The sequence below is a fragment of the Chiloscyllium plagiosum genome, unplaced genomic scaffold (assembly GCF_037043375.1).
Source record: "Chiloscyllium plagiosum isolate Xiang-an unplaced genomic scaffold, Cpla_swu_hap1 HiC_scaffold_20, whole genome shotgun sequence".
In the NCBI taxonomy this organism is placed as follows: domain Eukaryota; kingdom Metazoa; phylum Chordata; class Chondrichthyes; order Orectolobiformes; family Hemiscylliidae; genus Chiloscyllium; species Chiloscyllium plagiosum.
In genome coordinates, this window is record NW_028270158.1 from 27,991,871 (window position 1) to 28,009,803 (window position 17,933).

At 40.4% G+C, this 17,933-nt stretch overlaps 2 protein-coding genes across 11 annotated transcripts in view; one reads left to right on the top strand and one right to left on the bottom strand.

Moving 5' to 3' along the window:
* Window positions 1–9,757, bottom strand: part of tom1l2b (target of myb1 like 2 membrane trafficking protein b) — a 66,068-nt gene extending 56,311 nt beyond the window's left edge. For 6 of the 7 annotated variants that reach the window (XR_006314802.2, XR_015760553.1, XM_087997739.1 and 3 more), the window contains exon 1: window positions 9,620–9,757. Coding sequence is in view for 5 of the 7 variants with exons in the window: in XM_087997739.1 (XP_087853865.1) it covers window positions 9,620–9,671 (52 nt within the window). In the remaining 2 variants the exon portion in view is untranslated. The remainder of the gene's footprint in view (window positions 1–9,619) is intronic. The other variant, XM_043711795.2, reaches the window with a different exon arrangement.
* Window positions 9,758–9,899: 142 nt separating this feature from the next.
* The window catches only part of drc3 (dynein regulatory complex subunit 3), a 59,943-nt gene continuing 51,909 nt past the window's right edge, over window positions 9,900–17,933 (top strand). For 3 of the 4 annotated variants that reach the window (XM_043711786.2, XM_043711790.2, XM_043711791.2), the window contains exon 1: window positions 9,900–10,156. The gene's annotated coding sequence lies outside the window, so the exon portion shown is untranslated. The remainder of the gene's footprint in view (window positions 10,157–17,933) is intronic. The other variant, XM_043711788.2, reaches the window with a different exon arrangement.

The following is a 17,933-nucleotide window of genomic DNA, read 5'->3' on the forward strand; positions in this document are numbered from 1 at the left end:
AACCCTCCATCACCACTCTGTCTTCTACCTTTGGCAATGGTCAATTCTTCCATTTCTGTTCCAAAAGATGAGGATATCAGTTAACTGGAAAAAAAAGGAACTTCGTACTTTTTAAAACAAAACTATCAATGAATTATTTTTGAATTGTAGTCCATTCTGCAGATAAATATGCAACAATATAAATTTACATACTACTTGCTCTTGTAGTTGCACTATTTTGGTGCTGTTGTAGATAAACATAGAATGACAGGATGTGCTAGCCAATCATGGGACCTATTGTAATGTGGTCTTCAGTTTAATGTTTATCCAAAAGATGGCATGTCTAACAATAATACACATTCACTGAAATGCTTGGCTAAATGGCGTGTTAAAGTCCAAGAGTAGAACTTGAACTCACAAATCTATGATTGCATGACATAATCACAACTACAAACCAAATTCTTGATATCTCAATTCTGCATCAAGACTTCAGTTCTGCTGTTAAATGTATGAAGTAGCTTTGTTTCAGTTGCCATTTAGTACCTTCTCAGTGGTCTAACAAAACATTCTGCAATATTTGGCAATACAATATGTGATCAAGTATACAAAGAATGAATGTGATTTGTAAAACAACACTTGGACTCTAGATTTCAAGTCTACCCTCTCAAATTCTTGTTTAAAAACACATGGTTGCAAAGAGTTGTAACAGAATTTCCTATAGCAGGTAGAGGCTGCAAACCGCTGCATATAATAAAAGTAGTATGTTAAGTATGGGACAAGGACAACATCACTGTATGCAAGTTAAAGAATAAATTAGGCTCATACAAACAAACATTCTTTAAATCTGATGCTTTTCGTCAGTGTAAAAGAGATCAAAGAACCCTGCTCTGCAGGTTAATTTTCTGGAAGCATTCTGAAAGAATCATATAGCACAGAAACAGACCTTTCAGTCCAACTCATCTATGCTGACATTGTTTCCTAAACTGAACTTGTCCCATTTGCCCATATCCCTCTGTGCCCGTCTTATCCATGCACCTGTCCAAATGCCTTTCAAATCTTGTATCTGTATCTGCATGTAGCACTTCCTCTGGCAGCTTGTTCCATATACATTTCACCTTCTGTATGAAAAAGTTACCACTTAGGTCCCTTTTAAAATCTTTCCACTTTCATCTTAAACGTTTGCCCTCTAGTTTTGGACTCCCCTATCCTGGGGAAAAGACCTTGGCTATTCACCTTGCCTATGCCGCTCCTGACTTTATAAACCTCTATAAGGTCAGCCCTCAGCCTCCAATACTTCAGGGAAAATAGCCCCAAGCTTATTCAGCCTTTCCTGTAACTCAAACCCAAAACGTTTGAATGTTTTCAAGTATTTTTCAAGATTTGGTGATTAACTTAGATGGAGCTATCCAATAAACTGGTTTCTTTCTTCATCTCTAAAGGCATAAAATGTTTAGAAAAATTTAGATCACACACATTAGATTAACCCCATGCAAAGAAAATTAACGACCACTGTTGAGATAATCTTGTTTCAGAAGTTATTTTCTGCGGTCTTGTCATTCTTATTCTTTCATGGGATGTAAGTGTTAATGGTAAGAATGCTATGTGTCACACACCACTAATTCCCCTCGAACAGGTGGCTTGCCTGCCCACTTCAGACAGTAGTTAAAGATCAATCACATTACAGTGGATCTGGTGTCACATGTAGGCCAGACCAAGGAAGGATGGTGATTTCCTTCCTTAAAAAAGGACATGAGTGAATCAGACATTAATTTTCCACAACAATGATGGTTGCAATGGCCAATACTCAGACTAGCTTTTTATTCCAGATTTTATTATACTAATTTAAATTTCCACCAGCTATTGTGGTCCAATTTGAAGCCAATTCCCCAGATACTGTAAATAATGTACTCGATTGCAAGTACATTACATAACCATCTTCCTCAATTCATACACCATCTTTGAGTAAAAGGGCAGGCTGCCAATCTGCTCTCTCAGGTCCAATCCCACTCATGAACAGATCACTAGTAGATGCTCCCAAATAGTTAAGAGGAATTGGAAGTCAACGAACAGCAGCATTCAACAACTACAAGTTAGTATCCTCAAATTCAATTCCCTTTCCTGCTCTCCATTAGACTTCATTGCTTATTTCAATGAAACGCCAGCCTTCTACATTTCAACCTGCTTTTCCTTCTTACCTGCATTCAGCTGAATGGTAATTTAGAAATCTCAAGAGAAAACTCAAAACAACAGAACAATGTAGTAGCTTGGGTAACGAGACACGGGCAAGAACAAAATTTAACAGTCGTAGTAGTACATCTGCAAATAATGTCCACATAATTACTTAAAAAAGGCACTTGATCTGAATCCCCAATATTGGCAAACAAATGAACAATTTAGATTTAATCACCATTAGAGACCTATATACAAGGTAACCTTTCCAAAAGACAAAAAAAGGAAAAAAAAAGAGGAATAGCCTTGATTCAAGAACCTAAGAAATAGGAGTAGGCGTACAGCCCTTCCAAGTGTGCCCCCCAGACTCCAAGATCATGGCTGATCTTCACCAGGTTTAAACTCATCAAGAACGCACTATTTCAAAAGTCTATCTACCTCCTCCCCAAATACTATCAATGATCTAGGGACACAATTCTCCAGACAAGCATTCACTATCTTTGTGCAAGATGAAGTTGCCATAAACCAGAGGACCATTGGACTGCTCTTTCAGACACAGATTGTGAAAGGGGAAACAAAAACAAGAGAGGGTGCAAGCAAGCAAAAGACAGAGGACATGAGCAAGAGATGGTAGGTGTTTAACCAGAGGGTCACTACATCAGACGAGGGGTGAGGTTGAATAGGACAGTCTTTCATGGTAACCTCAGCTGATGTGGGGGATTGAACCCATGCTATTGCCATCATTTGAAACTAACTGACTCCCAACACTCACTGTCACTAGCAGACATTCCTTTGCATGTCAGTTTTAAATGAGCATCCCTTACTTTATAATTATGTCCCCAGTTGAAATAGCTTTCTTGTCAAGCTCCCATAAAATCATGTATTTTTCCATAAGATTGCCCCTCATTCTTCTAAACTGCAATGAATAATGGCCTAAACTGTTTCATCATTCTTGACAAATCAACCCCATCATCCTAGGAATTAGTCTAGTGAAGCTCTTTTGAACTGCCTCCAATGATCATATGTCTTTCAAACCCAGGAACCAAAACCATTCACAATACTCCAAGTACAGCCTCATCAACACTACATACAGTTATAACAAGACTTCCTAGTTTTAAGACTCCCAACTGCCTATCAATAAATGGGCAAAATTTAAATTTTCTTTCATACTGACTTGCATGCTGTCTGTGTTCCAAGCACAAAATCAACCAGATCCTTGCATGCTGTATTTTTTTGATGTCTCACTGTCCCTCCATTTAAATAATAATATAGATTGTTTTTGATTCCTCCCAAAGTGCATGATCTGACACTCTACAACATTAAACACCAAGTGCCAGGTTCTTTCCCCCCCCTCACTCACTCAACCCATCTATATTCCCTTGCAGATTCCTGTATCCTCATCAAAAAAAAAACAAACTCTCCCACCTATTTTTGTATAATAAACAAATCTGGAAACATTCACTGTCCCATCTCCAAGTCACTAATATAGATGCTGAAAATGTGTTGCTGGAAAAGCGCAGCAGGTCAGGCAGCATCCAAGGAGCAGGAGAATCGATGTTTCGGGCATGAGCCCTTCTTCAGGCAAATACAGATGGCAAATAAGTGATTTAAAGATTATCTAGTGGAATGCCACAAGGATCAAAGTAAGGATGACAATGACAATAGCGTGAAAGGATCTTGTTCAGAAAATGAATCTAATCGAAATTAGAAATAACAAGGGTGTGATAACTGTACTGGAATAGTTTATTAGGTCTTATAACAATGGTTATGCTGTTCAAAGTTAAAAATCACACAACACCAGGTTATAGTCCAACAGGTTTAATTGGAAGCACACTAGCTTTCGGAGCGACGCTCCGAAAGCTAGTGTGCTTCCAATTAAACCTGTTGGACTATAACCTGGTGTTGTGTGATTTTTAACTTTGTACACCCAGTCCAACACCGGCATCTCCGAATTACGCTGTTCAAGGGAGAATTAAGCAAGAAATAATTGGAGCTTTAAACAAAGGCAATGTCTTAATCATGGGTGAATTCAATTTTCATGTAGACATAAATCAAACTGACAAATGTTATTTCAAGTTAAGTTCATGGAATGCTGCTGAACAGCTCCTTGAGCAATACATTGTGGAAGCAACTAGGGATAAAGTGATCTTAAATTTCGTTTTGTGCAAAGACGCAGGTTTAATTAGTAATCTCACAGTAAAAAAAACTTCAAGGGAAAATTGGTCATAATGCAATTGAATTCCATATAAAGTTTGAAACGGGCATGATCCAAACAAGAACTCTAAACTTAAACATTGTCTATTTATTCCCATATCTTAATCCAGTGGAAAATATTTAATAAATAATTTAATATACTCCACAAAAATAAATTTCATTTTGAGGCAAAAATTCAGCAAGAAAGGACTGTGACTTTCGAAGGAAGTTCATGATTATACACCACTTCTTTTAATCTGCTACTGTGTGGCAAAGAATACCAGTAGGCCTGAGGATTGGAAGCATTGACTATCTTTGTGCCAGAAAACTTAAAATAGTGAGTAACTTAAAATAACTAACATCAGACAAAATTGTTGGGGAAGCTCAAGGAGCTAAAATCTGAGAGATACTTTCGACCAGCTGGCCTAAACCTTATCATTTGAAAAATGGTAGCTGCAGAAATAAATGAAGAGCTGGTTGACTTTCCAAAGTCCCTAGATTGTTCCATGGTCCTCACCCATTGGGAGTTTGCAAATGTCACTCCTTTATTAGAGGAAAGAGTGAACTATAGTTTGGCTAGTCCAACATCAGACTCAAACATTTTCCAAATGACTACCTTTATTAAAGTCGGAACAATGCACTTAAATTATTGTTTCGTCATACAAAGTCAATACAGAATCCTACAGTGTAGCAGGCCATTCAGCCTATCGAGTCCTCACCGACCCTATAAAGAACATCCCACCTAGACCCACACTCCCGACCCTATCCCTGTAACCCTGCAGCTCCCATCTCTAATCCCTCTACCCAGCACATCCCTGGACATTGTGGGCAATTTAGCATAGTCAATCCACCTAACCTGTACTAAGGAAACCAGAGCTCAATGTAATAGTTCTGGCTAGACACCCAACAAAAGTGAAGCAAATCTGCTTATGCTCTTCTCTCTATCTCAGGGAGATGAACACAATCTTTCACACTCCAACTGCTATAAATCAATTAAATTATCAAAGGATCTTGTGGTCCATACAGCCTGGCATCACATTGCATAATTACACAAAATCAGAAGTGTTTTGCCACTACATATTTTGTTAGGGTCCTCAGGTCAAATCGTTGTACCTAAACAATTAGATCTACATGCAGCGTGAAAGGATCTTGTTTCATTTTTTTCCAAGAAAGCGCTTTGAATCTTTAAATGCCACTTATTTCAAAGTAACACAGTAATTTGATTTAATATCTTTGTTACGCATTGCCAGAATGTAGGTATGTTCGAGTGGTTGCATGCTGCTCTTGCAATTTTATATTTTATTCCTAGATTGAAATTGGGGCTGCATTGGCAATAACAATAGGCTAATGACTTGCTTCTCTTATGAAGGGCTTTTGCCCGAAACATCAATTTTTTTTTCCCTGCTTCTTGGATGCTGCCTAACCTGCTGTGCTTTTCCAGCACCACTCTAATCTCTAGCATCTGCAGTACTCACTTCCGCCTAATGCGTTGTTTTGATGAGTTATTTGATAATAGAAATTCCACGGAGTGGCAAGTTTCATTACATGATTTACTGCTGTGCAAGTGATGAACTAGGGTACTCCCATTCACAATTTTACATTAACTTTGATATGATACAAGAGCCATGATGGGGAATGAACAAAAACTGTATAAAGAATGCTTGTGGTGCCCATGTTTTGCACCACTGCAAATCCTGTAATGAAACTTGCCACTCCGTGGAATTTCTATTATCAAATAACTCATCAAAACAACACATTAGGCGGAAGTGAGTACTGCAGATGCTAGAGATTAGAGTGGTGCTGGAAAAGCACAGCAGGTTAGGCAGCATCCAAGAAGCAGGGAAAAAAAAAATTGATGTTTCGGGCAAAAGCCCTTCATAAGAGAAGCAAGTCATTAGCCTATTGTTATTGCCAATGCAGCCCCAATTTCAATCTAGGAATAAAATATAAAATTGCAAGAGCAGCATGCAACCACTCGAACATACCTACATTCTGGCAATGCGTAACAAAGATATTAAATCAAATTACTGTGTTACTTTGAAATAAGTGGCATTTAAAGATTCAAAGCGCTTTCTTGGAAAAAAATGAAAGTTTCCAAAGTTTTGACGATTTTAGCTTACACTAAAATTGTTAAGTAAAATTCAAAAGAAATGAGCCAACATCTGCTCTATGTCAGACACAACCATGTAAACTCATAGTTGAGCCCATGTGTAGCTAAATTAGTACACTGCTGTTTTTCATGTAAAACTAGTGGGTAGATTTACCGGACTGAGTAATTAGTGCCAACGTAAAGAATTTCTGGCACATGAATTACTGTTTGCAACAAATTGCAATGCATAACTAGGTGGTCAGGATGATTGCATGTAACCTTGAGAACAGAAAGCTCTATACAATTGTGACAGCCTTATGATCTGCCCAGTTATCATCCTGGTCAGAGAGAGAGAGAAAGAGAGAGAAAGACACACAGTCTAGATTAACAAGTAATTCAGAAAGGATTACAAGGTAGGTGATTCAAAGTTTGTTAGTGGTATACTACATTGGAAACACAGCGCAGAATACTAATTAACAAGTTCTGTAGTAGTGAATATCACAAGTGATGGATTTTTTTTTCAAGTATCGAAACCATAGTCAACTCCGGCAGCAGCTAACAGCTCTCATGCCCGCAACAGAAAAGTTGTCAAACCTGCAGCGTAACAGCCATGACACTGTTTCAAGTTTTTTTTTAAAAATCCATAAAATCTAAAAAGGTAGATGACCAGAGAAGATGACACCAATGTGAAATCATCTTCCAACAAAACTTTAAATAAAACTGAATTTCAGCTGTCACTTTCACTAATTAGAATGACGGATCTCTTACTACAAACTCATCAGATGAACTGCGTTGCATAATGCTACAGCACCAATCATAACCTGACTTTTAAAACTACAGTCATCCATGGGAATTATATACAATTCAGATGTCAAAGGACCAAAAGAGATATAAAAGCAGCAAGTGGGAAAATCCTAGGCTCTCTGCATCCAATTAAAGTAGTTTCAGTCATTACCAACAATACCAATATTTGGCATCAGGATAGTGTGATCATAAAGAAGCCAGAAAACCCCACCTCTTTATATCACAACAGTTTCACATCATTTAGTTTAAAGTACTAATGAAATTAATGAATGGTTATTTATAGGTAGCTACACTTAACTTAGAAATGGACTGAAAACTTGGACATCAGCAGCTTGATGTTAACAATTTCACTTCTGGAGTCAGAAGGTCATAGATTCAAATCCCACTTGACAAAACAAAACCTAGAGTATTTGATTGCATTTTTGGTTGATACAGTAATCTGACTCTGTCCTCTGAAGTGGTTTTCAATTATTTGATGCCATTATTTTTGAAGAGCAGGTGTAGAAACCCTAGTGTCCAAGTCAATTTTACAGCTCAACCAATTTCACTAAAATATTATCGGGCAATCACTACATCGTTGTTTCATATAGCCTTACTATGGATGGATTAGTTTCTGTATTTCCTATATTACAAAAGCTAATCAATAACTCATTTTCTGGGAACAACTAAAGAAGCTATGTTAACTTTTTTGTTGTCTTCACAAATGATCAAATTCTTCATGCAACATGCATGATTGAGATGTCAAGTAGAAGTGTGTGCAAGTCTATATTGGATACTAAATCAAATTTTGCTTCATCACTTCCATTAGTTTCAGAATGTTTTTTTTTCCCAGTAAGCTTTTTGTATGTATCAGCCTCAAATATCACAGAGTTCTTTCTGATATCCAGTTGCTATATCAAACTTAACACAAAACAAATGTCTTTCTTCCCCTGCCTTGAGGAATCAATGATCAAATATTGCATAGCAAGCTTATGCACTGCTGTGAAAAATCAAGTTCAATTTTTAATGATCAATTCTTCTGCAATCTCCACCACTGGGATTTTCCATTTCTCACAGCAACAATTTTGTTGTCTATCAAGTGGATTGCCAGTTTAATGGTAAATACTAAATGCACTTTAAGCAGAAGAAAGCTTTTTAATTTCAAGCACAATATATAAAGCTTGGGAATAAATTCAAAGTGTAATTTTCTTACAACATATTTAAACTAGATCAAAAGTCCACTGCACAGTAAAGAAAACTTTTGGTTGAAATTACATGCTTTTAGGTTTATTTTGGATATTCGCTGAGTTATCTTTCAGCAAATTGGCAGGCTTAAATTTCATTTAGGTTTGATACACAGCATAGGTTTATCAAAGAGAAAAGCCAAGCTAAAAGAAAAAGTTGACTTCATTTTTAGGAATCTTACCAAGCCCCAAACAAATAGCAAGGTTTACAAATCCTTAAGTTTAGATAAAGGCTGCATCTAAAAAAATTCCATCAAGATCAAAATATTTCCTTTAACTTACACAACACCTAAGTTTTCATTTAGATCAGTTATCTACTAACCACAAAGACAAATTATTTTTGTTTGCTTTAACAGATTATTCGATTTTGGAGGGGAAAATAGCTACAATGAATCTGCATTGGTACATTCTCCATGTTCATTAAAGCTCACTTAGCAAGTTGCTAGTACTTTTGAGCAATCAGCCAAAACAGATCAGCGTGAAGAGTAGGGTCTTACACGCATGTATCATTCGACATTTTGCAACAAGATTGCGAACAAATAAATTGCAGTTCTAAATCTTAGATAAACGACTGCATTCAATTGGTAAAACTACATCTTATTTTGTTTGCCACAAAGCGGATACTATTGGAAAAATAAAATCAAAACAACGAAAGGAATACATTAACACAAATGGTTCAATCTGGTATCAGGCGCAAGTTTTATCAGGCAGGACTCAAGGCGGACAGGGCAATTTGACTGCTAAATTCCAGCCTCCTGCCTGTCTATTTTAAATTCCAACGTATAAGCTAAAGAACTTTATACACCCGTGTGTAAAATAAAGATACATAAACCACCTTGGACCGTACCGCTTTCCAATGACATTGCAAACATGTAAACAAACATTTGGGGGGGGGCGGAAACCTCCACTTTTAAGCCATGCGCCACCTTGAAAAAGATTCACATAACAGTTTTATAAAAACTTAAATAATCGCTTTCCTCGTGGCAATTTTTAAAAATGAAAAAAAATCCAGAAGCATACTCAATGCCAAAAAAATGACACGACATTCTGAAGAGATTAACTTCAAAACGAGACAAATATTTACGATACTTAAGAAACAGAGTAAACAGTCACAAAACAACTAGAACACATCTTAAGATTGACTGTAAAGTGAGATCTTCACCTATACATTGCCCGACAGGAGTACTGTATGGGTTACCAATGAAGAACTCCATCTTGACGCTTCCTCCACAAGCATCCAATGGATATGGGTGACGTCAACTTCGCTTCAACCGAGCTTGATAGCGCGAGTAGATGCCCGTTCCTCTCTCTTACTGATTGGTCAGAGGCCCGCACATCCCCGCCTTCACCGCCTTATCTCATACACTTATTGGTCAACCGCCATGTCGATCAAACGTTCCATCAAGTTAGTTCGCTTTCGTTTTTGGATGATTCTTTTGCCTGTCCCATCACCCTTAAAATTATATTTTAAAACGAGAATAATTTTGTTTTAAATGTTCTTTTATCAGTAGTACTACATATTAGCAGTTGAACCGGTACGAATCCTTTCTTCATGATGTTGCTGATGAAGAGGGTGGCGGCCTAGGTCACGTGATGTTTATCCTAGCAACCGAGAGAAGCTCGGCTCAGCGACACCTTATTGAAAGAGTAAACAGAAGTGGCTGATTATATACAGGTCAACGTTAAAATTACTAACAGGGTAAGTAGTGTTTCTACCCAATACAGACTTAAATAGTCAATATGTCTACTTTGAGTAGATTTTCAACTTGTAAGTCCAGTGGTGGATGTATGATCACTCAAAAGCAACTCAGCGGATCGGACATGGAATCATACAGCATGGAAACAGACCCTTCTGTAAAGGGCTTATGTCCGAAATGTCGATTCTCCTACTCGGAAGGTGCCTGACCTCTTGTGCTTTTCCAGCACTACACTCTCGACCCTTCGGTCCAACTGGTCCGTACCGATCAGAAATCCTGTTCTGATCTACTCCCATTTGCTAGCATTTGGCCCTTATCCCTCTAAACTTTTCCTCGGAACATCCCTTGCAGATGCCCTTTAAATCATGCAATTGTACTCACCTCCATCACTTCCTCTGATGAAACTATACATTTCGAAACCAACAGTACTTAATACAAGCCTAAAGTACTTCAAATGGAATGTGGACTCTTCAAAGTGCCAATGTATTTGATTATACTGAATCTGCATCTCAAAAAGGCTGTTTGGCCTAATTGGTCTACATTCACTCAAACCTCCACCTTCAGAAGTGCAAAATAAGGGGTCACCCATTTAAGAGAGAGTTGAGGTGGAATTTCTTCTCCAAGGGTAATATGTAGACAGTTCCTAGAACAAACAAAAACAGAAATAGCTGGAGAAAGCCAACAGGTGTGGCAACATTTATGGAGAAAAAACAGAGTTAAAGTTTCAGGACCTGTGACCCTTCTTCATAACTGGGACCGGCTAACTACTTTTAAGTTTGAAGATGGTTCATAGAACATGAAGCATTAACTCTGTTTTCTCTCCAGAAATGCTACCAGACCTGCTGAGTTTCTACAGCACTTTTTGTTTTTGTTTGTTCCAAATGTCAGTATGCATACTTCTCTGTTTTATTTTACATAGTTTCTATGCTTGACTCTAGATTCCTGAAACAATTAGTCTACGAAGAAAATGATTGCCATAGGAGACTTCAAGCACCACAGCAGAAATACTTTGCGAGCCCTGGCCTGTGAGCGACCAAAACATGGAAGGCTTTGAGAGAAAAACAGAAAGTGCTGAAGAAAGTCAGCAGCTCTGGCAGCATCTGTAGAGAGATAACAGCACTAATGTTTTTATGTTCAGATACCTTTTGCCAGAGCTCCTGGTCTGATAAGGGTCACTAGACTGGAAACATGAACTTCTGTTTTTTTCTGCACCGATGTTGGTAGATCTGCTGAGTTCCTCCAGCACTTTTTGTTTTTGTTTGTTCCTGATATTTAGGTTCCACAACTCTGTTTTATTTAGTACATTGTGAGACCTTGTCAGGAATGACAAAGGTGAAGATAGGTATCACAGGGAGCGTACAAACCTCCAAACATCCCTTCTATTGATTCCTTCAAACTTCATATGTAGCAAGAGTGGCAGAGTCCAGAGATCATGTGTTGGATAAAGCCCAATGCAGGCAGACAGAACAACATCTCATTTTTCTGTTTTGACACTTTAAAGTTTGCAGTAACCAACATTGAATTCCCCAATTTTAGACCATGACTTTGACCACTTTCGTTTATCCTGACCAGCATCCCTCCAGCGTTTTGTTTGTATAAGTTAGCTATCTACAGAGCTGACTTATTTTTGCCATTAATGTCTACACTTCATCGATAACTCAATTACCTTGAGCAATCAGTATCATCAATTTGGTTTGTATGTCTATAATGTGTGTGTTAAGGAGTGATGGACGTGGTTTTAATTTCATTTTTAAATTCTGTAGGTGGTACATGGTTTTAATTCAAAATAGATTGAATTTATCTTCAGGATTGAATATACCTTCCAGTAGATATGTTGACTCAAGGGGAGGCCATATTGGACTACGTAGATAGGTTGGCTGGAGGGGAGGCCATATTGGATTTGGTGCTTGACAACAAACCAGGCCAGGTGTCCCATCTCTCGTTGGGAGAGCATTTAGGTGATAGTGATCACAACTCCCTGACCTTTACTATACTCATGGAGAGGGATAGGAGAGTAGACTGTATTGGACAGTATTTAATTGGGGGAGGGGGAATTACAATATTATTAAGCAGGAACTGGAGCACCTAAATTGAGAGCAGATGTTGTCAGGGAAATGCACGACAAAAATGTGGAGATTGTTTAAGCACTTGCTGATAGGTTTGTCCCACTGAAGCAAGGAAAGGATGGTAGGTTGAAAGAACCATTGGTGACAAGGCATGTGGAACATCTAGTCAAGAGGAAGAAGGAAACTTACTTAAGGTTGAGGAGGCAAGGATCAGACATGGCTCTAGAGGGTTACAAGGAAGGAACTGAAGAATGGACTTCGGAGAGCTAGAAGGGGGTATGAAAAAGCTTTAGCAGGTAGGATTAAGGAAAACCATAAGGCACCCTACACTTACGTCAGGAACAAGACGATGGCCAGAGCGAGGGTAAGGCCGATCAGTGTTAGTTGAGTAAACTTTTGCCTGGAGTCAAAGGAGGTAGGAGAGGTCCTGAATGAATACTTTGCTTAATATTCATTATTGAGAGGAACCTTGACATTTGCAAGGACAGCGTGAAACAGACTGATATGCTTGAACAGGTTGATGTTAAGAAGGATGATGTGCTGAAAATAAGGACAGATAAATCCCCTGGGCCAGATGGGATATACCCATTACTACAGGAAACAAGGGAAGAGATTGCTGTGCATATGGCAATGATCTTTGAATCCTCACTGTCCACTGGAGAAGTACCAGATGATTGGAGGGTGGCAAATGTTATTCCCTTTTTAAGAAAGGGAATAGGGATAATCCTGGGAACTACAGATGTCTTACATCTGTGATGGGCAAGATTTAGAAAAACAGGATTTATGATTAGTTGGAAACCATAGGTTGATTAGAGATAACGTGGCTTTGTGAGGGGCAGGTCATGTCTCACCAATGTTATTGAATTCTTTGAGGATGTGACCACACACATCGATGAAGGTAGAGCAGTGAATGTGGTGTGCATGGATTTTAGCAAGGCATTTAATAAGGTTCATCATGGTAGGCTCATTTAGAATTAAGGAAGCACGGGATACAGGGAAATCTGGCTGTCGTGATGCAGAATTGGCTGGCCCATAGAAGACAGGGGATGGTAGTAGATGGAAAATATTCAACCTGGAGATGGTGACCAGTGGTGGTCTGCAGAGATTGGTTATGGGACCGCTGCTCTTTGTGATTTTTATAATTGACTTGAATGAGGAAGTGGAAGGGTGGGTTTATAAGTTTGCTGATAACACAAAGGTTGGTGGAGTGGTGAATAATGTGGAGGACTGTTGTAGTTTGCCACGGAACATTGACAGGATGCAGGACTGGGCTGATAAGTGGCAGGTGGAATTCAACCTGGAAAAGTGTGAAGTAATTCATTTTGGAAGCTCGAAGTTGAATGCAGAATACAGAGTTAAAGGCAGGATTCTTGGCAGTGTGGAGGGACAGAGTGATCTTGGGTCCACGTCCATCGATCCCTCAAAGTTGCCAACCAAGTTGGTAGGGTTGTTAAGAAGGGCATATGGTGTGTTGGCTTTCATTAGCGGGGGATTGAATTTAAGAGCTGCGAGGTTATGCTGCAGCTCCAAAGACCACACTTGGAATATTATATTCAGTCTTGGTCACCTCATTATGGGAAGGATGTGGAAGCTTTAGAGAGAGTGCAGAGGAGATTTTCCAGGCTGCTGCCTGGACTAGAGGGCATGTCTTATGAAGAAAGATTGAGGCAGCTAGAGCTTTTCTCATTGCAGTGAAGAAGGAAGAGAGGTGACTTGATAGAGGGTGTACAAGATGATGAGAGGCAAAGATGGAGTGAATGGTCAGAGATCTTTTTCCCAGGTTGGAAATGGCTATCATGAGGGGGCATAATTTTAAGCGCAGCAGGTCAGGCAGCATCCAAGGAACAGGAGAATCGACGGTTCGGGCATAAGTCCTTCTTCAGGAATGAGTCAGGGAGCCTCTGGTGTGGAGAGATAAATGGGAGAGAGGTGGGGCTGGGGTGAAGGTAGTTAAGAGTACAATACGTAAATGGAGGTGGGGATGAAGGTGATAGGTCAGAGAGGAGGGTGGAGGGGATAGATGGGAAGGAAGATTGGCAGGTGGGACAGGTCATGAGGATGGTGCTGAGCTGGCAGGTTGGAACTGGGGTAAGATGGGGCAAGGGGAAATGAGGAAAGTGGTGAAGTCCCATTGATGCCATGGGGTTGAAGTGTTCCGAGGCGGAAGATGAGGTGTTCTTCCTCCAGGAATCGGGTGGTGAGGGAGTGGCGGTGGAAGAGGCCCAGGACCTGCATGTCCTTTGCAGAATGGGAGGGGGAGTTGAAATGTTGGGCCACGGAGTGGTGGGGTTGATTGGTGCGGGTGTCCCAGAGATCTTCCCTAAAGCACTCTGCAAGAAGGCGTCCAGTCTCCCCAATGTAAAAGGGACCACATCGGGAGCAACGGATACAATAAATGACATTGATGGATTTGCAGGTGAAACTTTGATGGATGTGGAAGGCTCCTTTGGGGCCTTGGATGGAGGTGAGGGGGGAGGTACATAAGTACATAGAACATTACAGCACAGTACAGGCCCTTCGGCCCTTGATGTTGCGCTGACCTGTCATACCAATCTGAAGGTCATATAACCTACACTATTCCATGTATGTCCATATGCATGTCCAATGACGACTTAAATGTACTTAAAGTTGGTGAATCTACTACTATTGCAGGCAAAGCATTCCATACCCTTACTACTCTGAGTAAAGAAACTACCTCTGACATTTGTCCTATGTCTATCACCCCTCAATTTAAAGTTATGCCCCCTCGTGCTGGCTGTCACCATACTTGGAAAAAGGCTCTCCTTGTCCACCTTATCTAACCCTCTGATTATCTTATATGTCTCTATTAAATCACCTTTCAACCTTTTTCTCTCCAGCAAAAACAGCCTCAAGTCCCTCAGCCTTTCCTCGTAAGACCTTCCCTCCATACCAGGCAACATCCTAGTAAATCTCCTCTGAACCCTTCCAAAGCTTCCACATCCTTCTTATAATGCGGTGACCAGAACTGTACACAATACTCCTAACGCGGCCGCACCAGAGTTTTGTACAGCTGCAGCATAACCTCATGGTCCCGGAACTCGATCCCTCTATTAATAAAAGCTAAAACACTGTATGCCTTCTTAACAACGCTGTCAACCTGGGTGGCAACTTTCAAGGATCTGTGAACATGGACACCGAGATCTCTCTGCTCATCTACACTACCAAGAATCTTACCATTAGCCCAGTACTTTGCATTCCGGTTACTCTGACCAAAGTGAATCACCTCACACTTGTCCGCATTAAACTCAATTTGCCACCCCTCAGCCCAGCTCTGCAGCTTGTCTATGTCTCTCCGTACCTACAACATCCTTCGTCACTATCCACAACTCCACCGACCTTAGTGTCGTCTGCAAATTTACTAACCCACCCTTCTACGCCCTCATCCAGGTCGTTTATAAAAATGCCGAACAGCAGTGGACTCAACACCGACCCTTGCGGTACACCACTAGTAACTGGACTCCAGGATGAACATTTCCCATCAACCACCACCCTCTGTCTTCTTTCAGCAAGCCAATTACTGATCCAAACTGCTATATCTCCCACAATCCCATTCCTCCACATTTTGTACAATAGCCTACTGTGGGGAACCTTATTGAACGCCTTGCTGAAATCCATATACACCACATCAACTGGTTTACTCTCATCTACCTGTTTGGTCACCTTCTCAAAGAACTCAATAAGGTTTGTGAAGCACAACCTACCCTTCACAAAACCGTGCTGACTATCCCTAATCAAATTATTCTTTTCTAGATGATTATAAATCATATCTCTTATAACCTTTTCCAACACTTTACCAACAATTGATTTAAGGCTCATTGGTCTAAAATTACCCAGGGATGTGTCTACTCCCCTTCTTGAACAGGGGAACCACATTTGCTATCCTCCAGTCTTCTGGCACTATTCCTGTAGACAATGATGATTTAAAGATCAATGCCAAAGGCTTGGCAATCTCCTCCCTGGCTTCCCAGAGGATTCTAGGATAAATCCCATGAGGCCCAGGGGATTTATCTATTTTCACCTCTTCCTTGTGAACCTCAATCCCACTTAATCTAGTAGCCTGTATCTCAGTATTCTCCTCGACAACATTGTCATTTTCGAGAGTGAATACTGTTGAAAAATATTCATTTAATGCTTCCCCTATCTCCTCTGACTCCACACATAACTTCCCACTACTATCGTTGATTGGCCCTAATCTTACTCTCGTCATTCTTTTATTCCTTAAATACCTGTAGAAAGTCTTGGGGTTTACCCTGATCCTATCCGCCAACAACTTCTCATGTCTCCTCCTGGCTCTTCTGAGCTCTCTCTTTAGGTCTTTCCTTGCTATCTTGCAACTGAGCCTTCACATCTCATCCTAAATAAGCTGCCTTCTTCCTCTTGACCAGAGATTCCACTTCCTTCGTAAACCACGCCTCCCGCGCTATACAGCTTCCTCCCTGCCTGACAGGTACATACTTATCTAGGACACACAGGAGCTTTTCCTTGAATAAGCTCCACATTTCTAATGTGCCCATCCCCATGAAGTTTCCTTCCCCATCCTATGCTTCCTAAATCTTGCCTAATCGCATCGTAATTGCCTTTCCCCCAGCTGTAACTCTTGCCCAGTGGTATACACCTATCCCTTTCTATCACTAAACTAAACATAACAGAATTGTGATTGCTATCATCAAAGTGCTCACCTACTTCCAAGTCTAACACCTGGTCGGGCTCATTACCCAGTACCAAATCTAATATGGCTTCGCCCCTTGTTCGCCCCTTGTTGGCCTGTCTACAGGAAGCCCTCCTGCACACGCTGGACAAAAACTGACCCATCTATCGTACTCGTACTATAGTGTTCCCAGTCAATATTTGGAAAGTTGAAGTACCCCATGACAACTACCCTGTCTCTCTCACTCCTATCGAGAATCATCTTTGCTATCCTTTCCTCTACATCTCTGAAATTATTCGGAGGCCTATAGAAAACTCCCAACAGGGTGACCTCTCCTTTCCTGTTTCTAACTTCAGCCCATACTACCTCAGTTGACGAGGCCCCAAACATCCTTTCTGCAACTGTAATACTGTCCTTGACCAACAATGCCACACCTCCCCCTCTTTTACCATCTTCTCTATTCTTACTGAAATATCTAAATCCTGGAACCTGCAACAACCATTCCTCTCCCTGCTCTATCCATGTCTCCGAAATGGCCACAACATCGAAGTCCCAGGTATCAACCCATGCTGCAAGTTCACCCACCTTATTCTGGATGCTCCTGGCATTGAAGTAGACACACTTCAATCCAACTTCTTGCTTGCCGGTGCCATCTTGTGTCCCTGAAACTTGATTTCGGACCTCCCTACTCTCAACGTTTTCTATACTCAAACTACAATTTTGGTTCCCATCCCCCTGCTGGATTAGTTTAAACCCACCCCAATATCCTTAGTGAAATTCCTCCCCAGGATATTGGTACCCCTTTGGTTCAGATGAAGACCATCCTGTTTGTAGAGGTCTTACCTATCCCAGAAAGAGCCCCAATTATCCAAGAATCCAAAACCCTCCCTCCTGCACCATCCCTGTCGCCACATGTTCAACTCCTCTCTCTCCCTATTCCTCGCCTCACTAGCACGTGGCACAGGCAACAAACCAGAGACAACAACTCTGTTCATCCTAGCTCTAAGCTTCCATCCTAGCTCCCTGAATTTCTGCCTTAAATCC